This window comes from Argopecten irradians, chromosome 7 (genome assembly GCF_041381155.1).
Source record: "Argopecten irradians isolate NY chromosome 7, Ai_NY, whole genome shotgun sequence".
Classification (NCBI taxonomy): Eukaryota; Metazoa; Mollusca; class Bivalvia; order Pectinida; family Pectinidae; genus Argopecten; species Argopecten irradians.
The window spans coordinates 16,542,570-16,570,020 of NC_091140.1; the positions used below are offsets into that span (position 1 = coordinate 16,542,570).

General features: G+C 35.5%; 2 protein-coding genes and 1 pseudogene across 2 annotated transcripts in view; all 3 read right to left on the reverse strand.

The window, feature by feature from the left end:
* Positions 1-1,793: 1,793 nt before the first annotated feature.
* LOC138327691 (endonuclease V-like) lies at positions 1,794-11,332 on the reverse strand. The gene is made up of 8 exons (XM_069274001.1): positions 10,892-11,332; positions 8,886-9,075; positions 8,081-8,215; positions 6,743-6,782; positions 6,140-6,252; positions 5,434-5,502; positions 3,276-3,404; positions 1,794-2,437 (listed from the first exon to the last, which is right to left on the reverse strand). Exons 1-8 carry the CDS (start codon positions 11,038-11,040, stop codon positions 2,354-2,356), a joined length of 909 nt encoding a protein of 302 aa, XP_069130102.1. The 5' UTR covers positions 11,041-11,332; the 3' UTR covers positions 1,794-2,353.
* Positions 11,333-14,982: 3,650 nt separating this feature from the next.
* LOC138327047 (adhesive plaque matrix protein-like) lies at positions 14,983-22,003 on the reverse strand (annotated as a pseudogene).
* The window catches only part of LOC138327692 (uncharacterized), a 38,977-nt gene continuing 33,241 nt past the window's right edge, over positions 21,716-27,451 (reverse strand). Inside the window, exon 6 of the mRNA XM_069274002.1 lies at positions 21,716-26,926. Coding sequence (XP_069130103.1) covers positions 25,542-26,926 — 1,385 coding nt within the window. The 3' untranslated portion in view covers positions 21,716-25,541. The remainder of the gene's footprint in view (positions 26,927-27,451) is intronic.

The window sequence follows — 27,451 nt, forward strand, 5'->3', positions numbered from 1 at the left end:
TGTCTCACTACACTGGTCACTGATGATTGACTGAATCCTGTCTCGCTACACTGGTCACTGATGATTGACTGAATCCTGTCTCGCTACACTGGTCACTGATGATTGACTGAATCCTGTCTCGCTACACTGGTCACTGATGATTGACTGAATCCTGTCTCACTACACTGGTCACTGATGATTGACTGAATCCTGTCTCGCTACACTGGTCACTGATGATTGACTGAATCCTGTCTCGCTACACTGGTCACTGATGATTGACTGAATCCTGTCTCGCTACACTGGTCACTGATGATTGACTCAATCCTGTCTCGCTACACTGGTCACTGATGATTGACTGAATCCTGTCTCGCTACACTGGTCACTGATGATTGACTCAATCCGTCACAGATGACTTGAACTTGCTCAAATGGGAGAGAGCATGAAAGTGTACAGAGGTCTGCAGATTTGAACCCCAGACCTTTTTGTGAGAGTACTGTTAGTCTGTACTTTTAAAAGAAGTTATGATTAGATCTGTGTGTATATATCTTTGCTAAATTTTGATAAAGAATGATGGCTATGAGTTGCTTGTTAATTAAAAATTAAGAAATAATCAATTTACATGGGATAGCCCAGGTGACTGTTTGATTATTAATTACTGTACATTATTGGTGTTTAGCACTACAATAGGGAACAAGAGCTGTTGGAGAACAGCAAAGCTCGCCTATTCAGAAGAAGTTGATGTTCAAGTATTTACTATTTAAAAATATCAAGCAGTGCCCTCAGTCTATATTATTTTGCCTCCCAACAGAAGTTGAAATGTCTTCTTTTGCAGTATAAATTTTTTATGGTAAACACAGACAATGTTATGAGTCTATGTGAAAAATAATGGCATCTTTTACATGGAAATATGACAAATTAACAGACTCAAAAACCCCCAAAGGGCCCAAAATTGGTTGTATTATCACGTTTAGCATCCATACACATTAGGAAAATAAAATCATAAACATTTATGATGACTTGAGCTTAAACAATAGACAAAATAGAAACTTGCTCAAAAACTTTAACATGGAAATATGACAAATTAACAGACTCAAAAACCCCCTAAAGGGCCCGAAATTGGTTGTATTATCACGTTCAGCATCCATACACATTAGGAAAATAAAATCATAAACATTTATGATGACTTAAGCTTAAACAATAGACAAAATAGAAACTTGCTCAAAAACTTTAACATGGAAATATGACAAATTAACAGACTCAAAAACCCCCTAAAGGGCCCGAAATTGGTTGTATTATCACGTTCAGCATCCATACACATTAGGAAAATAAAATCATAAACATTTATGATGACTTAAGCTTAAACAATAGACAAAACAGAAACTTGCTCAAAAACTTTAACATGGAAATATGACAAATTAACAGACTCAAAAAAAACCTAAAGGGCCCCAAATTGGTTGTATTATCACGTTCAGCATCCATACACATTAGGAAAATAAAATCATAAACATTTATGATGACTTAAGCTTAAACAATTGACGAAACAGAAACTTGCTCAAAAACTTTAACGTGAAATGGGACGCCAACGCTGACGCCGACGCCGACGCCGGGGTGACAACATTAGCTCCCCCTATTCTTCGAATAGGCGAGCTAAAAATGACAAAATAGATTAATGTCCGTAATGCATGGTCTTTATATTTAGCTGATCTCATTTCACAGGGTATTAAACAATGTAAATAAAGGGAAGTAACTCTGATAGATCTCTGCATTGTGCATGTAGATGAATTGTATGGTAATACCCACATGTTAGATTAACAAACAAACAAAAGAAATATTACTTGGTAACTTTAATGAAATTATGAGAGTAAAATATTTTATTTCTCAAATATTTATAAAACATAGACATATGTATAAAAGAACATATTTATTTTTAAAACATTATAGTGATATTAATAATCATTTTAACAAATTGTATCAACACTAGTAAATAGTTGCCATGAAGCAGTGTTATATGTATCACAGTTGTCAGAATTTTTACAGCTTCACAATGTAAAACACATACAAATAACTTGATAAATCAGTAAAATTCAATTAACTTTGCATTAAAGTCCCAGGAATGTCTGTAACAAATTCTACACATGACGATATTTGTCAAATGATAAATATTAATGATCTCTCATATTAGAAATATAAATAATTTATTATGTTTCTCTATTAAAGTGCATGAAAGTAACACATAATAATGATGATACTCAATGTCTTTTTGGCAAGCAGTCAAACAAATATCAATTAGTCTGCTTGAAAGTTCAAGTCTGAAAATATGTGTACCTAGACATTTTGTCTTGGAAGTTTTCTTCCTTTTTTCTGTAACCAATTGTTAGCTGATAGCACCATTGGTTGAGTCTGAAACTTGATCTGGTTTGAAATTCTTTCTTAGATATTCTCTGGAATTCACATCTGCCTAGAATGGATGAAAAATAAATATCATTGAATCAATATGTTCTGAATCCTGAAAATTGAGTAAATTTGATGTTATATTACAGAAAGAAAAAAAAAAACCGAATATGTGTATCTTACAAATTGTATCCTGATAATCATGTCTTAAAAATTGGGTTGATTTAAAGTCTGATTACAACTAGAGTAATAGACTGATTTGCCAAGTTAAGAGGATGATGGGAACTTGGAGTACTTTGAGAAAAACCACCAACCTAAGGTCAGTACCTGGGGAATGACTCCTATAAATTATACATATTAAACTGAATTTACCAACGGTGAAAGTAACCCCTAACATATGGCAGATTGTTGTATTAAGTTCATCCACAATATTCCAGGATTTAATTAGTATCATTGTCATATCCACCCCCAGACCATGTCATTGAAAAATTGAAGACAGAACAGGAGAAGACAAAAAATTATCAAATTCATTTACATTACAGAAAATTCCTTTGAATATTACAGAGAGCATTACCCAACATCAAAGCCACACAGCTTATCTTTAATTGATTCTTTTAATGTAAATCAAAGGACCAAACTTCATTTGCTGTCGCACTCAGAACTTTCAATTTTGTTATGACGTAGTCAAGGGATGGATATTGAGGGATCGCCAGCTGTCAATCATGTCGCATGCGACTTAATTTGCATTTTGTATTGTGTACACTACGATGTTTGCTCCGACACTGAATAGGTACACATGCATTTGCGGGCACGAGGTGTGGCTATGTTACACCTGGCGACTGGTCAATTTTCAGTATGCAGTAATAGTAACCCTAGAAATACCAAGGATGTATTTAGGTATTTACCAATCGGACGGGTTCCGGTACTCTGTATTTACAGCATTGGTGCACCAGCCATGTTGCTGACTCCAGAGATATATGATGTCCAGTCGAGACGTAGATGGGGTTAGTACTTGTATCATGGCTTCTCAGAGTCTGAAACCATGTCAACCAATACCATATTTGGAGTTAATATTAAGGAGCAGGTCAATAGGTAAACAACAATAAACATGTAACTATAATTGCATGAGCCTCTTAGGTTTTGTATGTTTTATTTCAAGCAATTTATTCAGCTCCCAACCAAAATAAATTTCACACTAACTAAAATTACAAGATACCGAGTATGTAGCACAGTTTTCTTAAAATGACAACAAAATTTAACTCTACGTTAAATAATTATTATTTCATATTAAAAATTTGAATTTCGAACTTTTACAGTTCAAAAACTTTGTACAACTCATCAACAGAAATGGTTTATGTCTCATACTCACCATCCCTAAACAAGGCCCAAATTCACCAATTAATGGGAATGTGTCACATATTCACCATCCCTAATCATCGCCCCTAGTCACCAATTAATGGGAATGTGTCACATATTCACCATCCCTAATCATCGCCCCTAGTCACCAATTAATGGGAATGTGTCACATACTCACCAACCCTATATATCGTCCTGAGTCACCAATTAATGGGAATGTGTCACATATTCACCATCCCTAAAGATCACCCAAGTCACCAATTAATGGGAATGTGTCACATACTCACCAACCCTATATATCGTCCTGAGTCACCAATTAATGGGAATGTGTCACATACTCACCAACCCTATATATCGTCCTGAGTCACCAATTAATGGGAATGTGTCACATACTCACCATCCCTATATATCGTCCTGAGTCACCAATTAATGTGAATGTGTTACATTCTCACCAACCCTAAAGATCACCCAAGTCACCAATTAATGGGAATGTGTCACATACTGAACATCCCTAAACATCGCCTGGAGTCACCAATTAATTGGAATCTGTCACATACTCACCATCCCTAAACATCGCCCCAAGTCACCAATTAATGTGAATGTGTTACATTCTCACCATCCCTAAACATCGCCCCAAGTCACCAATTTATGTGAAGATGTTACATTCTCACCGTCCCTAAACATCGCCCTGAGTCACCAATTAATGGGAATGTGTCACATACTCACCATCCCTAAATATCGGCCTGAGTCTCCAATTAATGTAAATTTGTCACATACTCACCATCCCTAAACAAGGCCCCAAGTCTCCAATTAATGTAAATTTGTCACATACTCACCATCCCTAAACATCGCCCTGAGTCTACAATTAATGGGAATGTGTCACATATTCACCATCCCTAAATATCACTATGAGTCTTTAATTAATGGGAATGTGTCACATACTCACCATCCCCAAACATCGCCATGAGTCACCAATTAATGGGAATATGTCACATACAATCCCAAAACATCGCCCTGAGTCTCCAATTAATGGGAATGTGTCACATTCTCACCATCCCTAAAGATCACCAAAATCATCAATTAATGGGAATTTGTCACAATCTCACCATCTCTAAAGATCACCTGAATCATCAATTAATGGGAATTTGTCACATACTCACAATCCCAAAACATCGCCCTGAGTCACCAATTAATTGGAATATGTCACAATCTCACCGTCTGTAAAGATCACCTGAATCATCAATTAATGGGAATTTGTCACATACTCACCATCCCTAAAGATCACCTGAGTCACCAATTAATGGGAATTTGTCACATACTCACCATCCCTAAAGATCACCTGAGTCACCAATTAATGGGAATTCGTCACATACTCACCGTCCCTAAATATCGTCCTGAGTCTCCAATTAATGGGAATTCGTCACATATTCACCATCCCTAAATATCGTCCTGAGTCTCCAATTAATGGGAATTCGTCACATATTCACCATCCCTAAATATCGCCCTGAGTCTCCAATTAATGGGAATTTGTCACATACTCACCATCCCTAAACATCGCCCTGAGTCACCAATTAATGGGAATGTGTCACATACTCACCATCCCTAAACATCGCCCTGAGTCACCAATTAATGGGAATGTGTCACATACTCACCATCCCCAAACATCGCCCTGAGTCACCAATTAATGGGAATGTGTCACATACTCACCATCCCTAAACATCGCCCTGAGTCTCCAATTAATGGGAATGTGTCACCTCCTTTTGTTAGTTCTTTGATCTGCAAATACAGAAAAATATAAGCCACCAAATAAAGCTACATGTTTCTTTACCCTAATGTTTATGAACTATTAATCTTTTAACCACCGGTATACATTGAAACTTAACTTAGCATCCACCTCTTTGTTTTAATACATGCTATCAAGACCACTTTCTTAAGGTCCAAAATGGATATTTATAATACAATTTGACCTGTGTATAAAGATACCAAATATACTATATATAAAGTTAATTTTTCTTGGTCTTTATAGAATGTATTGACTGTACAACTGTAGTAAAAACTAGGGTAACTGACGTTAATAAAATTATAAAATACTTCCAATTAAACAAAGAGGCACCGTGGAGTGGGTGAAATAAACCTTCCTCAAGTAAATGACCTTGAGCTTCTTATGATTTCACAAATCTTCATAAATCAAATGAGTACTGATAGAAATATATATTGTAACCAAGTGGTGAATACAAGTCACAAAATAACCCTCATTTAAAGGGAATTTCTCTAGCTTGAGCATCAGTCTATTAACCAAAAGATCCCGAGTTTGATTCCTGGCAGAGGTAGTGATTATATTTTTATCAAATCATGTGCTATGTAACAATATATATGCATGTATTACAAGACACACTGAGAAATGAGTACCAACCCTTGTTAAATGTGCTTCATCCTTTTCCAGACCATCCACCTGGCATAACTTCTTAGCTACTCCAATACATGGAATATCTAAAATCACACCTAGATGACAAGCCAGTCCAAATTCTGGAAGGATATACAATGTATATACATATAAATAAATAGTTTATCAAGATACATTATACTGTAATTAAAACAACATTTTTTTGGTCACGTCATTTCGCATCTTAACCCAACTAGTGTTTTGTAATTTACAGTTATATTGCTATATTGTTCTTGTACTTTAATATTTTTGGCTAAACCTAAATCTTATAGATTTTTATTGACCGTACATGAAATAGTCAATATTAATCACAAACAAAATCAGACAGTTTATAGTATACAGTAGAAAATATTTATCCCATAATATGACGGTTTTTTAAAGGCTTTGTCCATTTATGATAGGTTTGCTGCTATAATATATAGGCTATCCAAGCCCCACAAAAATAAATTTCAAATATTCAGAAAATTTAAGATTTAAGTACTTTCCAAATTATATGATGACAAAGCATCCATCGTAAGAAATAACAGGATCATATGTTTATAACAGAACTGTACATCAGAAATGTTTACTCACGGCGATGGTGGAGAATTCCATTACCATCCACAAGTATTACCTGAAACAACAAAATATTTACATTCATTTCTTGAATCTGAAAAGATTTTTTTATAGAATTAATAAGTAATTGTATTTTATTTGTTATTGTTAATTTTCTGACAAAATCGATATGTATGGAAATAACTTCTAAAACTTGAGGTTGCCTTCTTAATCACATTTTCAATTTTGGTAATTAATTTACAACATAGAAATTGTCAAATGTAGTTCAACCTACATAAAATAGAAACTTTCCAGATACATTTGTGTAATCACAATCGGATTAAAACCAGATCTTTGATTATAATCAGATACTCTGCGCTTCGTACTTTAATCAGAATGGTGTAATCAAATATTTACTTTGAGCTAATATATTACATACTGGCTCCAATCCATTTATTATATATACATAACATATTGTTAATGTTACTGATTGTTGAATTAATATCTTTGAAATGTAGCCCCTTAGTAGAAATGTATGATCTTCCACTTCCATTAATGAAAACAGCGCTTGATAATCTAATGCAAGTGTTTGACATAGTTTGATAATATTTCAGATATTAATCCGAGTATTAACTGCATTAAAACACCGTAGCAAGTATTTATGTATCCAGAGTAAAATACGAAAAAGTAAAGCATGGTTTCTCCAACTGATCGTGAACTACAGGTACGTTATGTTCACAAATAAACATATTTGAAACTGTAAATGCCTTAAGTAGATGTTTTAGGTAATGATTGTATTGAGTTAGAATCCACGACTGCAGAAACGATCTGCATCAATGATGAATATCTTTGCTGATTCATGTAAAAAATGACAAGCCGTACGAACATTAAAACATGTTGACCATGCAGATATGAAGTGTTCATGGAAACATATATCGGCGTATTTTGTTGAAAATAACCTCAAATTAAATTTGAGCACTGTTCACAATTCGTAGTTATGGATAATTAAATTAAATCACCCGTGAATTAACTTGAATTAAATGACAAAAATAACAAGCACACAAACAGTTGTTTACTTCGTGATTTTTCTATGCTGATAAAACAAACAAAAAGAAGTTCCGATGCAAAGTCATTTTGGTGATATTTTTTAATTACTCCATTGCTCAAATCCATCATTCAGTAAATTGAAAAATAGGTGGGGGGTCTTATTTGCAGACATCCCCCCCTAAGTCTGAAAATGTGTCAAAATAGGTGGGGGGTCTTATTTGCGAGAGGGGTCTTATTTGCGGTGAAATACGGTATAATTCCATAAATAGGGACTTGTCCTTAAATAAAAGTTACAGTAAAGGTCATGTTAAAACAACAATTGTAGCTTACATCAGGTGTATGTTCAGGATCATTCTTCTGCACCTTTCGATACAAAGCCACAATAAAATCCACTTCTCTAAAGGCGAGAAACCCAGACACATATGGCGCTGTCAATTTGATCATCTCATAATCTTCATAAACAACCTGGGATAAAAAGATGTATTAATTTACATAGCATTTTATCAACAGAACACTAGCAATGCAATGGTAACAGAGGTAATTTATGAAATCACATTTCATTTTCATTACATTGTTTGATAAGATTTATATAAATTTTATATCTATCGATCTGTGCAACATTATAAACCAATGGTAATTTATGTCTGTGCAATATGCTTTTTAGTCATACATGTATATCTATCTGCACCTTTAATAATAACTCCTTTAATTCTCACTTCAATGAACTTCGCGTATTATATTCAAAGTGTAGATACAGACTTAATCACCTTGACAGATATGTGGGAAAAAAACAGGAAAAAAATCAATTAAAAGTACCAAATAATCATATTTTAATCATTATTCTATCTTTTAAAATTAAGGACATAATTGCCTTCTCAACACATCAGTTTCGCGATCCCAAAACGACATGAGTAATGATAAAAGTAGAATTTACAATTGATTAGTCCCATCTTCTTGTGATCATAAAGTAATCTTTTAACATAATTTTTGTGAGGTCATAATCACCAGAGGGTGGGACTAATCATTGATAAATTATTCTTTACCCATGTCATTTTGGGATCTCAAAAACTCTGTATTAAAAGACAATCTGTATTAATATCATGCAGATGCTATTCCTTTTACAAAATTTTCTCACCTCTAGATCAGGAAAGCTGACAACAACTAATGCTGCACAAGCATTGACATTATCTCCCTTTACAAAGGAGATATCCACACCTCCAAGATAAAACTGTCTGTCCTTTTGATTTTGTTCACAAGCCTGTCTCATCTCTATCACTACATCTGCATCAGATTCTATCACATGTGTCTTCAAACTCCGCTGTTCACTAAAATACAGAAGAAAAAAATATAAATAGATATTCAGTTTTCATCACATAAATATATAGATTATAAATTAACATATTTGTAAACTACCATTCTTGACTAAAAAGAAAGATTCATTACTACTACTATAACAGTTGCTTTAATATTGTAGCTCAAAAGACTTTTTGATGGATATTGTTATCGTCTTCCGAAAGGTAATAGTAGGCCGGGTACATATATTCGAATATAAAAGTACTTAAAAAATTTAATTAAAGTTTAATTTTAATCCTCCTCCATCGGCTAAGGTGGCTGATGCCAGTGGTTATAAGATGTCGAAACGTATAACAAAAAGCTAAATACTTCTGGGCCACAAGTTTGAAACCATTTTGGGTAGTTGCCTGGTGTACTGATTGCTGGTCAATGGTTTTTCTCTGGGTGCTCCAACTTTTCCTTTACATCCTAAACCTGGCAAATACCTTAGCTGATAATAAGACATTAAATTATTTTAAACAAACTAAGTCCTCCATGAACATTTTCTTTCTTTAAAGGACGCTCTTGGTGCTCCCAGTTGAAGTAGTCTATGGTGTTACATTGTATATAGATCATGCTAGACAGTGCAAACAGTTAAAGAAGGATCATATATTGGTGGCCTACTTTATGTTAGAGATATATAACAATGTAAGACACTTTTAAATTATTATGTTGTGTCTTAAAAAATTCTCAAATATCATGCATCCTATTATTGGATTAATTGTGGCCTTGACTTTCTAATAGGAAATCTGTTGTTCTATCACCTGACCTTCAAGAGAAATCTGCATTAACCCAAATCTAGAAGAGAATAGTACCACTAAGTCTATGTTCAAATCTTCTAGGTACCTAAGTACCATATCTTTCTAACTTATGACATCCTAGATATTCCAGGGGTTCTGATCACTTACAATCTCTACACACCTGGACTATCTCATTGTAAAATTGGAGGCAACGGAACAGGTAATTCAGTAATTGTTTGATGTACATCAAAAGAGTCGTATAACGGTACACTGTGGTTGAATGTTTGGCTTAGGTGTTGGGCATCATTCTCTCTTAAATCTTCAAAGGAAATCTTTGCAGGCCTGTGATTGGTTGAGCTGTTTTCCACTGAGCTGCCTTCAATTTTACTATGAGATCGTCCAGGAGTGTAGAGATCATAAGTGATCAGGGCCAATGGAGTATCGAGGATGAACTTGTAGAGTTATACATAGATATATGTACTAGAACTACATTATATGAAACGGACTATAGTTATACTATAAGCGCTTTATTGATACAGACTATAGCGAAGCCTCGCTTCGGGGTTACCTGCCAAGATGGCTGCTGTGTACTAACGTGTTTTGTTTACCATGCCAATTGAATACAGTTATAAGTTTACCAGTGTCTCTACGTCATATATACAACAACACAACAGAACTTATTCGCTCAGTAGACATCATTGGTAAGCTGAGGCTAGCTTGAAAAGATGTATTAAAATTTCTTCAAACAATGACATTATGAGTGAGCTATTAAAAGCGTAAAAGAATTAAAGCAGGTCCGTGTGGATTATGCATGGTGTGGTTAAGTAGTCTTTGTCACTTTGCTAATGGAGCTTGCTTCTTTTTTAGTCAGTCTGTGTAGTCCTGTTAGTAGGCCTAGTGTGGCTTACTACACCAGAGACCTCGATTCGATCCTCAGTCAGACTGGCAATCACTTAAGCGACAGCTAGGAATGTGTATTTCACTATCCTACTCCAGATATGTCAAAAGAAGTATGATATTTATAAACTAGAACTTCCATATTATGCCATCTTATTTTCATGCCACTCACCTCTCCCATTTTGTCCTTATTTCATCTGATATGATGGAGTCTGCATTTTTAGATGCGTTTTCTTCTTTTTCGTTATTAGTCTCATCATCAGTCGTGGGGGCGTCCCCGAAAATGAAAGCCTTAAGTCTATCAAAAATCAGTCGATACATTGTTGAAAGGTCTTCAAGAAGGTAAACTTAAGTTAAACATTTATCTTTCAATATGTGTTGTCTGGTTGTAAGACTTTGTCACTCACTTTGTCACAGCCCTCGGATAGAAAGCATTCCAATAGTCATTGGCACTCATTAAATAGAAATAATGCGATAGGTTTAGAACCGACTTCCTTTGAATAACTTCTAGATAAAGTATACCATTAATATGGGAAAGTATTGACTATTTATTCTGACGAAACTCCTCGCAAGCTGACTTTGTTTACATTTTTCCGGAAGTGATTTCCCGGAAGTTATTTTCCGGAAGTTCATCTTTGTCATTCCGAGGCTTACATTTCAATTTATTAAGGAGGCATAAGTCGTCCTATTTGGCTTTCTATACAGTAATAGATTTTTTTCTTTTTACATCATAATGTTCCAAAATAAACTAAAATTGCATTGAAATACAGTTCTCTTTTTCATGTTTGCTTTGTTTGTTAATACTGACATATCGCTTCTCCGAGTGAAAGTTACCTCCCTTCACTTGTACGAGTTCACAGCTTCTGAATCTACAAAATGACAAAGTGTAATATATAGCTTTCTTCTTTAGTATTTAATCAAATTTGTAGCTGATGACTTAAATCAGCTTCATAGCATTTCAGCATTTTTTCATCTGAACAATATCAATTTACATCACATCAATCTCGGGCATGTTCTTACATTTTACGGAACTTTCATTCATCTCTTTATACAATATCATATTACTTTAGTTAGTTAATAACTCCATTTATTGCCATATCTATATCAAATATACATAGAAACACAACGTACCGACTCCCCCCCCCCCCCCAAAAAAAAAAAAATGAAATGAAATAATAAAAAAAAAAACAAAGATGAATTACCATAAAATATATGACTGATATTAAGGCCTGTTCGTTATTGTGCATTCAGCATTTCTGGCCAACTCTGTATTTGTACAACTCGGCTGGACGTCAGACATTTTGTTTTATTGTTTTACTCATAAACCTTATATTACGGTATATGGCAGACGGCAGATGGGTTATATGGCTTATAAAACTTATATTACAGAATTAATTGGTTTACGATTTCCAATTAATTCCGCCGGAGAGCTCAGCGCCAGTATATATACAAGGACGCGTACGGGGTCTATTTGACACCAGTCGCAATGCGTCCTCGTAAAATGACACCTGGGTACTCTGACACCGTGACACGTGTCTCTGGGGTCGTCTCGGAGCGACCAGTTGTAAATACCTGAATTACAGGTATCTGTTTTCTGTACTATGTTGAAAACATATAAATCACACATTTTTACGAGTTGTAAATTCAAATTTACATTTATGAGTATGCATGTTGGAGGTACATGATTGTATGTTTTTTTAATAATGCATCAATCATTGAAATTGTGAATAAAGGAAAAACTTTAGGAACGGCTTCACATATATATTATATAGGGGCAAGAGTTTGGAGTTTTATACCGTCTGCTTTAATTTTCCATGCTAGAAAACTCCTAAAATTTTAGTGAAAAATACAACTGTAAATTTTTTACAATCTAGTGATTTCGTACAATGGCCCTGTTTGTGTGTTGGCTTATAGCAATGTTGATACATTGTATTATTTCAACTTGTAACTATATGTTCATATTAAATTGTTCTTTTAATTAATCTTAAACATCTTTTGTTTGTTTGTTTTTATGTAATAGTATGTAAAATAGGTAACCTGTAGTACTCCTATAACAATGTTCCTATTTGTATGTTGACTTGTAACAATGTTCCTATTTGTATGTTGACTTTTCAACAATGTTCCTATTTGTCAGTTGGCTTGTAACTATGTTCCTATTTGTATGTTGGCTTGTATCAAAGCTTCTATTCGTATGTTAGAATGAACAATGTTCCTATTTGTATGTTGGCTTATAACAATGTTTCTATTTATATGTTGGGTTGTAACAATGTTTCTATTTATATGTTGGGTGGTAACAATGTTCCTATTTGTATGTTGGCTTGTAACAATGTTCCTATTTATATGTTGGTTTGTAACAATGTTCCTATTTGTATGTTGGCTTGTAACAATGTTCCTATTTGTATGTTGGCTTGTAACAATGTTCCTATTTGTATGTTGACTTGTAACAATGTTCCTATTTGTATGTTGACTTGTAACAATGTTCCTATTTGTATGTTGGCTTGTAACAATGTTTCTATTTGTATGTTGGCTTATATTTTATAACAAGGTTTCTATTTGTATGTTGGCTTGTAACAATGTTCCTATTTATATGTTGGCTTATAACAATGTTCCTATTTGTATGTTGGCTTTATATTTTATAACAATGTTCCTATTTGTATGTTGGCTTATATTTTATAACAATGTTCCTATTTATATGTTGGCTTATAACAATGTTTCTATTTGTATGTTGGCTTGTAACAATGTTCCTATTTATATGTTGGCTTATAACAATGTTCCTATTTGTATGTTGGCTTATATTTTATAACAATGTTCCTATTTATATGTTGGCTTATAACAATGTTCCTATTTGTATGTTGGCTTATAACAATGTTCCTATTTGTATGTTGGCTTATATTTTATAACAAGGTTTCTATTTGTATGTTGGCTTATAACAATGTTTCTATTTGTATGTTGGCATATAACAATGTTCCTATTTATATGTTGGCTTATAACAATGTTTCTATTTGTATGTTGGCTTATAACAATGTTCCTATTTATATGTTGGCTTATAACAATGTTCCTATTTGTATGTTGGCTTATAACAATGTTCCTATTTGTATGTTGGCTTATATTTTATAACAAGGTTTCTATTTGTATGTTGGCTTATAACAAGGTTTCTATTTGTATGTTGACTTGTAACAATGTTCCTATTTATATGTTGGGTTGTAACAATGTTCCTATTTATATGCTGGGTTGTTACAATGTTCCTATTTATATGTTGACTTGTAACAATGTTCTTCTATTTATATGTTGGGTTGTAACAATGTTCCTATTTGTATGTTGGGTTGTAACAATGTTCCTATTTGTATGTTGGGTTGTAACAATGTTCCTATTTGTATGTTGGGTTGTAACAATGTTCCTATTTGTATGTTGGGTTGTAACAATGTTCCTATTTGTATGTTGACTTGTAACAATGTTCCTATTTGTATGTTGGGTTGTAACAATGTTCCTATTTGTATGTTGACTTGTAACAATGTTCCTATTTGTATGTTGACTTGTAACAATGTTCCTATTTGTATGTTGGGTTGTAACAATGTTCCTATTTGTATGTTGGGTTGTAACAATGTTCCTATTTGTATGTTGGGTTGTAACAATGTTCCTATTTGTATGTTGGGTTGTAACAATGTTCCTATTTATATGTTTCCTATTTATATGCTGGGTTGTAACAATGTTCCTATTTGTATGTTGGGTTGTAACAATGTTCCTATTTGTATGTTGACTTGTAACAATGTTCCTATTTATATGTTGGGTTGTAACAATGTTCCTATTTATATGTTGGGTTGTAACAATGTTCCTATTTATATGTTGGGTTGTAACAATGTTCCTTTTTGTATGTTGGGTTGTAACAATGTTCCTATTTATATGTTGGGTTGTAACAATGTTCCTATTTATATGTTGGGTTGTAAATATGTTCCTTTTTGTATGTTGGGTTGTAACAATGTTCCTATTTATATGTTGGGTTGTAACAATGTTCCTATTTATATGTTGGGTTGTAACAATGTTCCTTTTTGTATGTTGGGTTGTAACAATGTTGTAACAATGTTCCTATTTATATGTTGGGTTGTAACTATGTTCCTATTTATATGTTGACTTGTAACAATGTTCCTATTTATATGTTGGGTTGTAACAATGTTCCTATTTATATGTTGGGTTGTAACAATGTTCCTATTTATATGTTGACTTGTAACAATGTTCCTATTTATATGTTGGGTTGTAACAATGTTCCTATTTATATGTTGGGTTGTAACAATGTTCCTATTTATATGTTGGGTTGTAACAATGTTCCTATTTATATGTTGGGTTGTAACAATGTTCCTATTTATATGTTGGGTTGTAACAATGTTCCTATTTATATGTTGACTTGTAACAATGTTCCTATTTATATGTTGGGTTGTAACAATGTTCCTATTTATATGTTGATTTGTAACAATGTTCCTATTTATATGTTGACTTGTAACAATGTTCCTATTTATATGTTGACTTGTAACAATGTTCCTATTTATATGTTGACTTGTAACAATGTTCCTATTTATATGTTGACTTGTAACAATGTTCCTATTTATTGTTTTGTTTACATGTTCTATTATATGTTGACTTGTAACAATGTTCCTATTTATATGCTGGGTTGTTACAATGTTCCTATTTGTATGTTGGGTTGTAACAATGTTCCTATTTTTATGTTGACTTGTAACAATGTTCCTATTTATATGTTGACTTGTAACAATGATCCTATTTGTATGTTGACTTGTAACAATGTTCCTATTTATATGTTGACTTGTAACAATGTTCCTATTTATATGCTGGGTTGTTACAATGTTGCTATTTGTATGTTGGGTTGTAACAATGTTCCTATTTGTATGTTGACTTGTAACAATGTTCCTATTTATATGTTGGGTTGTAAAAATGTTCCTATTTATATGTTGGATTGTAACAATGTTCTTATTTTATTATATTGGATTGTAACAATGTTCCTATTTGTATGTTGACTTGTAACAATGTTCCTATTTGTATGTTGGCTTGTAACAATGTTCCTATTTGTATTTTGGATTGTAACAATATTCCTATTTATATATTGGATTGTAACTATGTTCCTATTTGTAGGTATGTTTGAAACAATGTTCCTATTTGTATGTTGTCTTGTAACAATTATCTATTTGTATGTTGGGTTGTAACAATGTTCCTATTTGTAGGTATGTTTGAAACAATGTTCCTATTTCTATGTTGACTTGTAACAATGTTCCTTTTTGTATTTTGACTTGTAAAAATGTTCCTATTTATATTTTGGTTTGTTACTATGTTCTTTTTTGTATGTTGGCTTGTAACAATGTTCCTATTTATATTTTGGTTTGTTACTATGTTCCTATTTGTATGTTGGCTTGTAACAATGTTCCTATTTATATTTTGGTTTGTTACTATGTTCTTTTTTGTATGTTGGCTTGTAACAATGTTCCTATTTGTATGTTGGCTTGTAACTATGTTCCTATTTGTATGTTGGCTTGTAACAATGTTCCTATTTGTATGTATGTTTGAAACAATGTTCCTATTTGTATGTTGACTTGTAACAATGTTCCTTTTTGTATGTTGACTTGTAACAATGTTCCTATTTATATTTTGGTTTGTTACTATGTTCCTATTTGTATGTTGACTTTTTAACAATGTTCCTATTTGTATGTTGGCTTGTAACTATGTTCCTCTTTGTATGTTGGCTTGTATCTATGTTCCTATTTGTATGTTGGCTTGTAACAATGTTCCTATTTGTATGTTGGCTTGTAACAATGTTTCTATTTGTATGTTGCCTTCTAACATTGTTTCTGTTTAATGTTCAGTTGTAATATTATTTACTTTTTTTTGTAATGACGTTCACTAGTTAAAAACGTCTGAAACATATCGTAGCTCGGTAGTTTTTCTTCGGGTATCTGGCTTTTCTTACTGGCACGTTCTTAAATGACTCTTACAATGATTTCTATTTTTTTTTGTTGTTTACTGGTGTGTAAACTGCATTTTGGACAGATATTTGAAATGACGCGCAAATTATCAATCCTGTTTTACATTCCCATTTTAAAAACGTTTCGGAAAGGTACAGTAATGGGCTTTTATTCACGCAATAATACGTATGTACATGTAAGATTAATACTGAAAATATCATCACATTCAAAACAATTTAATGAAGGTAAATCAAATGTTAACTTTTATAACACTGATCGTCTTACAGTACCTGTCATTGTCCACAGGGACCTGGCACGATTTTTTTAAACTAACAGTATACATATATATATTATAGTATCAAGGGTATGAACTCGGCGGTCGAGAAAAACGGACCTATTTTCTTAAAACCGTGATTATTTTAATAAATGGGTTCTATACAACATTGACGGATATCTTACCTTAAAGAGAAATAATTCATCTTTCCATTGAGTGCTTGATGAACAAAATTGGCCAAGTATTGACGAAGTTATGGTAGGATGAATCGGGAAATTTACGAAAAATATGCTAGGTAGACATTTCCCTGTCCGGTCGAAATGTCGTCTCGGCTCTAATGGGTACCTCAAAAACCAAGCCAAAATCACAAAATCTACGCTGGTGGTGGTAAACAGTACCCATAACTGTGTTCATCCACAATCTCCTTTGGAGGTGTCATGACCCGTACTATTTAGAAACTCCATTTAAACATCGTGTAGCTCACTTACTTTAACCGTCACCGCCATGTTCATTTGTTCTTCGGAACGCTTTTCGAGTTTACCCACAAGCACAACATTACATAATTTGCATAATGTAGTCACGATATGTTAAGTCGAGAAGCGCTCCGAGAGAAAAACGAACATGGCGGTGACGGTTAAAGTAAGTGAGCTACACGATGTTTAAATGAAGTTTTTACAAAGTACGGGTCATGACACCCCCAGAGGAGATTGTGGATGAACATAGTTATGGGTACTGTTTACCACCACAAGCGTAGATTTTGTGATTTTGGCTTGGTTTTTGAGGTACCTAATAGAGCCGAGACGACATTTCGACCGGACAGGGAAATGTCTACCTAGCATATTTTTCGTAAATTTCCCGATTCATCCTGCCATAACTTCGTCAATACTTGGCTAATTTTGTTCATCAAGCACTCAATGGAAAGATACATTATTTCTCTTTAAGGTAAGATATCCGTCAATGTTGTATAGAACCCATTTATTAAAATAATCACGGTTTTAAAAAAATAGGTCCGTTTTTCTCGACCGCCGAGTTCATACCCTTGATACTATAATATATATATGTATATTATTGGTTGAAAATTTTCGTGCCAGGTCCCTGTGTCATTGTCCTAATCCTCAATCGTTGGCTATGTTTGGTGTTGTAGCCACATCTTAGACAACCGATATCAAATTTTTTATGTTATTATTGGTGTTAGAAAGTTTTTTAATTATCATTTTGGAAATGTATTGTGGGCATTTAAAAATCTGGGTTCAAATCTATTGCTTCTTATTAGCTCACGTGCACCCAACCATAACTAAAAAGATCAATTTCTATACCCTGTAAGTTGATAGTCAGTGAAATCCAAATGTTAAATGACCCATGGACTACAACTGACCACCCAATGACCACGGAATGAAACAATATGCTATATGGGAGTGGGTCAGTGAAGCGTGCCGAGGCTAGACTAACGCTTCAGATTAAAATTCAGAAATATGAAAATGAACATCTTAATGGAAATGGAAATCAGTGGGGCGTGTGTAGATGGTCGAGACAAAGCTGTTGGTTAATGGACATCAGTATCGATATCATCGGACCAGACAGATGTACCTCTGGAGTAAAATTCTACAATATTGACTCTTTATCATAGCAGATGACGACGAGATGTCTATTCAGCGTCATTTCACTTCAACCACAGGAGTTTGATATAAATATAAATGAAAAAATAATAATCCAGAGTCAAGATCAATATAAAAATATTGGTATTCATTACAAAGCCCTGTGCTCCGACCCGAAATACAAATGTATCAGTATTTTGTGCTGAACATCACACACCTACAGCTACATGTATGATAATATCGAATGATTTGGCAGAAGTAGGATTTGAACACCGATGTTCGGCTAAACCTTGAGTATAACATTGCAGAAACAATTACTAAACCCAGCTAATTAACTTTCTATATGTAATATCATAGACGAACCCAACAAAACAAATTCAGAGAACTAATACACATGCCTCCATAAGATGCAAGCTAGAAGACTTTCGAAGAGTTACAATAGAGTGTGTATATGGCACGGGAAGCTGTAGTATTGAAAGGAAAAGCAGCACATAACAGATATCATCTGATTTGCTGAAAACGTTTTTAATGAAGCAAACGATCGCCATCATGCACCCCACCCCTTTTTGGAAGGGGCATAATGTTCTCCCCTCCCTATCACTTTTTGTCGTTTGAAATTAAAAAACTTCGAGTCACAAAAAATATTGACAGTTGTTTAGCAAACAAATCTTTAAGATAAGCTATCGGCAACCACATCTTCGAAATGAGCAATTTTATTATAACTCACATTTAGTGGCAAGTGTTAGGATGTAATTCCGGAATCATTTTTTCTTTCATCGTAAATACCAGAGGCGTAGGAGCGTCTCCTTGATATCTTTAAGATTAGCTATCGGCAATCACATCTTGCAAATGTGCAGTTTTACTGTAAGTTATATTTCTATACATACACACACTTTTTACAATTTCCAACATCACCGAGTATAGAACCCTAGATATCATGAAACGAACAGATGACTAACACACATTCCAAACATTGGCATGCTTTCAAGTCAAGTTTCCCGATAACCCTAATTCTGAATAACATTTACAAGTAATTAGAAAAAGTTGGAGATGCAATTAATTTGAAAATCTAATAGATACCATGTGAATGTTGATTCGATATTCTTTGACTATCCCACTAGCAGGTTTGTATGGGTTGATCAAACGTTAGAAAGGGAATGACTATTATAGGTCTTGCCTGTCCGACATCATTGACACCCTAAATTTTTACAGGCGGTAGAACCAGGTACTTGTTCAGTGTTACGTTGTTTGATGTGATTAACGTACTATTAACCCACAGGTGTTCGTTTCTAATATAAGTATAAGTATAATACTGGGTCAAGGTCTATAACTCGGCCGGCCATATAACACTACCCAATTTCAGAAAAAGTATGATTATTAACCAACCGTATAGGATATAATAATAGGAATACTCTCAATCGACAGCCAGATAATTTATCTTTATTTTGGTATATGATACAATATATATCATGCCGTATAAATGTCACTAGGTATCCAAAAACATCGGAAAACAGCCAGATTTCAACTGGTCGGACACTGGTGTCCTCCGATGAACACGCCAGGGCTCTAATGGGTAGCTCAAAAACCACTGCATGTCAACACTTCAGCGTCATAAGAATGAAAGTTTGGTAGAAAACAAACTTACCGGTTAGTAAATCCCTGGATAAATACCATCCATTTGCCTAACGTAGCCCTTTGAAATTTCCGATTGAAAAAAATTATGTCTCTAGCCGCCATGTAAGTATGTGTGCAGTAGATTTGTTTTGTCGGCGTTGATTGGCTCTCGAAAATTAATTGACCAATCAACGCCGAGAAAACAAATGTACTACACACATATCAACATGACGGCTAGAGACACACATTTTTTCAATCGGAAATTTCAAAAGGCTGTATTGCGCAAATGGATGGTACATAGATAAACACTAACATACCGGTAAGTTTGTTTTTTACCAAACTTTAATTCCTATGAAGCTGAAGTGTTGACATGCAGTGGTTTTTGAACTACCCATTAGAGCCCTAGCGTGTTTATCGGAGGACACCACAGTGTCCGACCAGTTGAAATCTGGCTGTTTTCCGATGTTTCTGGATACCTAGTGACATTTATACGGCATGATATATATTGTATCATATACCAAATTAAAGATAAATTATCTGGCTGTCGATTGAGAGTATTTCTATTATTATATCCTATACGGTTGGATAATAATCATACTTTTTCTGAAATTGGGTAGTGTTATATGGCCGGTCGAGTTATAGACCTTGACCCAGTATTATACTTATACTTATATTAGAAACGAACACCTGTGATTAACCTTTAACAACGGCCTCCTGTGTATGTAGTGTGTTTTGGGAGACTACGGTATATCCGTGTTTGTTGCTCTGTGATAGTGGAACTATTGCACTTTTACAGTGGTATATCACTGAAGCATGTTGCCAGGGATACAGATATGTTTCTTACTACGCCCTGTAGTTCAGCCAGAGATTGTTTATCAAAATTAAGCTTGATCAGGGGTTTTGGTGGACGTCGTCGATGGAACAGGGATTCCTTACTCTTCCCGAGAACCTTGTCCTAATATTGTGAGTTTTACTGTACTTACACGTGCGTGGTATCATTTCCTTCATTTTTGCCATTATTTTTCCAAATTCGTATTTGATTCGCAATTTGAATTTTGATTAGAGTTATGTGACTGGTCAGGTAGAAAACCGACTCTCATTATTTGTATAAAAATTGGCGTTTACTCATGTACATATATGTTTGATTAACACAATACTAATTTAAAATAAATTACTTTGCTTTCATTGGATGCGCAATCAGTACTTTACTTCATATAGAGCATAGTACAATGGATTTTTTTCGGGATGCAAATAACGGTTTCTATTTTTTTATCTGGAAGTAAAATAAGAAGCTCCAACTTTCAATGATGGTATTGGTGTCAAGTAACTTTTGCAACCGAAGAAAAATACTAATTCGTCTGCTCATGATTTTGATAAATAAAAACAACCAATCGTCAACGGTGTAGCATCTTTAAATGACATTTCAGTGTTAGATTGATCACTAAAGACAGTAACGCCAATATGAATTCCTCCCCTAAGAAGACGTAACGTCATGTTAAAATTCCAGGTTGATCAAGACTGCAACAGCAATAAAATAAGAACATCCTAGCTCAGATTTGATTGTTTATTTTTCATCTTGTGTCAAATAAATAAATATCTTATCGTTATAAGACAGAAAATAATACTCCACAATATGATGACAAATAAAACATTTCTTAAATACAGCTGCAAGATGAGTGAATTGCTCTGCTATTGTGATATGTACCGTATGGTATCCGTACTTCGAATGAGTATTGGCAGTGTCAACATAGACCTCCATATAGAAAACATTTCATTCTGCCCGGTAAAAATGATATCCACCATGCATATTCTCTTGAAAAAGCACCCCCTACCTCCATGGTAATGAATCTTGCTCAATTTTACCACAGATATGAAAGTTATCGTATATATTTCGCCATTTAGCTATATGAATTTATGATTTAATCTTTCTAAGTTATCATTATTTCGTACTGTAACCTATTTTACCACTTCAACTATATTATGACAGAACATAATATTTTCTATCGTGTCCTATTTTACTTTATTTGATACGAGATATTCAACTTTTCATCCCAGTGTATGTGTAGGTTCACTTTGGAGAACAATTTAAATTCTTCATTTAGTAAAACAGAACAGATTTTAAGAAAGGCTTCTTACAACTTAAGATTTTCCCTTAACTTCTGTTATGTTTTCCTAAGGTAAACTACTGTATAAGTTAAGAAATCTCTTAAAGCTAACGAATGTTCGTGAAACAGCCTGGGTATGAATGTCTGTTTAAGATTGCGAACCGCTGCCTAAATATAGCCGTCGTCACAATGATCTACCATCAAGGTATTAATAAACGTGCTACATGGAGTTATTCTTATTCAAATGTTTTATGATTACAACTCAAAGATAAATGCAAGGTTATTCAAAACATCACCCTAAACCCTTTGGTATCCAGAGATTTCACAGTAATCTGTTTTGCTGACTATGATATGTATCCTATTGGTATCAAAAACTTTATCTTTTGTTGTTAGAATAACAAAATAATTATAACATTGATTACATATAGAGGGCATCCCTGCTTAACCCTAGATGATATAGAGGGCATCCCTGCTAAACCCTAGAGCACATAGAGGACATCCCTGTTAAACCCCCGAGCACATAGAGGACATCCCTGCTTAACCCTAGAGCACATACATGGACATCCCTGTTAAACCCAAGAGCATATAGAGGGCATCCCTGCTAAACCCTAGAGCACATAGAGGACATCCCTGCTAAACCCTAGAGCACATAGAGGGCATCCCTGCTAAACCCTAGAGTATATAGTGGACATCCCTGTTAAACCCTAGAGTATATAGAGGACATCCCTGTTAAACCCTAGAGTATATAGTGGACATCCCTGTTAAACCCTAGAGTATATAGAGGACATCCCTGTTAAACCCTAGAGTATATAGAGGACATCCCTGTTAAACCCTAGAGTATATAGAGGACATCCCTGTTAAACCCTAGAGCATATAGAGGACATCCCTGTTAAACCCTAGAGCACATAGAGGACATCCCTGCTAAACCCTAGAGCACATAGAGGACATCCCTGCTTAACCCAAGAGCACATAGAGGACATCCCTGCTAAACCCTAGAGCACATAGAGGACATCCCTGCTAAACCCTAGAGCACATAGAGGACATCCCTGCTTAACCCTAGAGCACATAGAGGGCATCCCTGCTAAACCCTAGAGCACATAGAGGACATCCCTGCTAAACCCTAGAGCACATAGAGGACATCCCTGCTAAACCCTAGAGCACATAGAGGACATCCCTGCTAAACCCTAGAGCACATAGAGGACATCCCTGCTAAACCCTAGAGCACATAGAGGACATCCCTGCTTAACCCAAGAGCATATAGAGGACATCCCTGCTAATCCCTGGAGCACATAGAGGACATCCCTGCTTAACCCAAGAGCCTATAGAGGACATCCCTGTTAAACCCTAGAGCCTATAGAGGGCATCCCTGTTAAACCCTAGAGCATGTAGAGGACATCCCTGTTAAACCCTAGAGCATATAGAGGACATCCCTGTTAAATCCTAGAGCATAAAGAGGACATCCCTGTTAAACCCTAGAGCATATAGAGGACATCCCTGTTAAACCCTAGAGTATATAGAGGACATCCCTGTTAAACCCTAGAGTATATAGTGGACATCCCTGTTAAACCCTAGAGTATATAGAGGACATCCCTGTTAAACCCTAGAGTATATAGAGGACATCCCTGTTAAACCCTAGAGCATGTAGAGGACATCCCTGTTAAACCCTAGAGCATATAGAGGACATCCCTGTTAAATCCTAGAGCATAAAGAGGACATCCCTGTTAAATCCTAGAGTATATAGAGGACATCCCTGTTAAACCCTAGAGTATATAGAGGACATCCCTGTTAAACCCTAGAGTATATAGACGACATCCCTGTTAAACCCTAGAGTATATAGTGGACATCCCTGTTAAACCCTAGAGCACATAGAGGACATCCCTGTTAAACCCTAGTGCATATAGTGGACATCCCTGTTAAACCCAAGAGCATATAGAGGACATCCCTGTTAAACCCTAGAGTATATAGTGGACATCCCTGTTAAACCCTAGAGTATATAGTGGACATCCCTGCTAAACCCTAGAGCACATAGAGGACATCCCTGCTAAACCCTAGAGCACATAGAGGGCATCCCTGCTAAACCCTAGAGTATATAGTGGACATCCCTGTTAAACCCAAGAGCGTATAGAGGACATCCCTGTTAAACCCTAGAGTATATAGAGGACATCCCTGTTAAACCCTAGAGTATATAGTGGACATCCCTGTTAAACCCTAGAGTATATAGAGGACATCCCTGCTTAACCCTAGAGTATATAGTGGACATCCCTGTTAAACCCAAGAGCATATAGAGGACATCCCTGTTAAACCCAAGAGCACATAGAGGACATCCCTGTTAAACCCTAGTGCATATAGAGTACATCCATGCTAAACCTAGATTACATATTTATATCTAGACATAAAGACAGTACACTTTAGGCAGGACTGTTTGTCTTCAGTGTATGTGATGCTAGGATATCTAGATATATTGGGGTGTTTGGTAATTTAAACATTCATGATATATTCCAAAACAGGCACACAGGTAAACTTAATTCCAAGCTCCTGATTGTAACAGATATGATAATAGATACTAACACAACGCCTGGGTTAAAAGTATTATGGCGGCGGTTTCTGGACGGTGTACAGGGAAGGAATATGCACATGGAATATGACGTACATTGTAGTTAATTGTTGTCACAACAACAATGCAGATTAAATGAATCAAAGCACAACACAACGACTCGAATTACGTTCAGTTACTCGTCTACCGCATTCACACGATATATTCCTTCGTCTACCGCATTCACACGATATATTCCTTCGTCTACCGCATTCACACGATATATTCCTTCGTCTACCGCATTCACACGATATCTCTCTCTCCACCTACCGCATTCATACGATCTCCTCGGTCGTTGCATTCACACGATTTGTGCTTCTACCGTACACACCCAATCACATGGTATCTCATGTATTGGTCAGACATTTCCTATAAACACAACACGCATTCTGTAAACCAACAAATAAACAGCTATTAAAATTAGTTCTTTACACTATTAACGTGTATTTTATATAAACATTAATTACACAACAACGAGAAATGAATGGAACCATGATACTACGAAATGTCATCGTTAAAAATCTCAATAAAGCGTTTAATTAAGTAACCATATATCATAGGTGGACTAGATATGCGACACGTAAAAGCAGTATTTATGATGACGCACCAGCCATGCCATTCATTCTCACTCCCTTCCACACTCCACAAGTCGCGATGAGGTGTTACCATGGCTGTAATTCAATCATCATCAACAATCTTACTGAGTTTTTCCTTGCCTCGCCACTGTAGTTTCTCCGTCTCGATGGGATCAAAATAAGAATACGTGTCATCATAGTCAATGAAATCGTCATATTCCATCTCCAGGTTACCGTCGGACGGAGTGGTGGCACTACGAGACGGTGACAGAGTCAGTCGACTACGGGAACTCCGACAACTTTTGGGAGTCGAAGATTTAGAACACAGTTCTCTCGGAGTTTTCGGACTTTGTCCATCTGGTTTGGGCAAATCGTTATGTCTATCTATAGGCGCTACTATCTTTTGTGAGATATTGCTGCCTGTACTTTTCTTATCAGATCCGTTGTGAGGGAGAATAGCATTCATACTATAACTTTCTGTCAATGAGGTTGGACGCCGGGGTTTTTCTTTCTTTGTATCGGCATTTCCTCTCATAAAGTCAGGCTTACTTATAAAAGATGTTGTTTGTTCCTTGCACAAATTATCCGGGGTCTGAGAATCATCGGATGTCCCTGAACCTGGTTTTCGGACGTCTTCCGGCTCGAGTTTGTCCATGAATTCGAGTTTTGTGAACCGAGGGCTTTCTCGCTGGACGGGATGCACCTCAGCACAAAGCACTTTGGTTGTAGGGGTCGTGGACCCTGTTGAGAGAGGTGTTGCGATAAGACTGTCCATTCCGCGAGGCTTTTCCATTAATCCGTTTGTGGGAGTTCGATCCTGACTCTGCTCGCTATCAAAACGTTTTCTCTTTAACATTTCGTGCTTTGTCAAAGGCGGAGACAACGGACTTTTTACATCTTTATTGTTTTTAAATTTTGATGATGGATGAACTTTAGGTGATCTTGGCCGACGACCTAATAATGGACTAGTATTGAACAGACTATTTTTCTCATCCCCTTCCTCAGTCTTTGCTGCCTGTACTCGAGGACTCGGGAGAGGGGAGTAATGCTTAGACGGAGGTTTGGGACTCCCCCCTGTGGAGTCATGATCAGTTTTACTTTTTAACCGTTTTCTGTTACTTGTGCTTCGCCCATTGCTCCTTACACTTGATATCGACGACGCTCTTGATTTTTGTTTACTTTGTCCCGTTAAAGGGCGCTCCATATCGTAATCTATTTCAATGCCACTTAACGCGCTGTGGTGGCTCGGCGTGCTGTGCATGCTGGTGCTCTTCGCCATGTGGCTAGGACTTTCGATAGTTCCCGCCATGGAGTACTTGTGCTGCCTCTTGTGGATACACTTATGGTAAATAGCCACCACCACAGCCACCAACACTATGACAGCACACAGTGAAATACCAACGATGGTCACGGTACTTTTCCAAATGCTTCCATCTGGTGGTAAAATTTGGAGAGGAACTGCAGTCAGCACGATAGAGTAGTTTCGAGCTGGTAAAGAAAAAAATAGCATCACGTTAAATTCATCCATTGCATTTGATATTATGATATCAAAGTGTTCAAAGGTTCTTCCTCTAAAATATCGTTTGTTAGTTTTAGGATATTTACTTGTCTAGGAATAAGCTACCAAGATAATTAAAGTGAAGAAATCGAGTACTCGAATTACGTGGGTAAACAGTATAAGTGATTTCAATACCATTTTACGTTTAGGGATTCATAGAATTGTTCACTCCCTTTGTGGTGAAACAGGAGAATCTCAACCCGAGCGAGAAGAATTTGTCAAACACGAGGTTTGGCCGAGTGGTTGACAGCATAATATTCTTATACCATGTTATCCTGAGGGTCGATATCTCTTGTCTCGCCACAAAGAGGATGAATGAATATTTTCTCTGACCCTATTTGAGTACGAGCGAATATCTCGTGTAACGTGTCTTAACTATAGGGTGAGATAGATAAACGGCGTTCTTACAACGGTAAAATTATATTACGGATATCACTGCCCGGGGTATTTAGAGA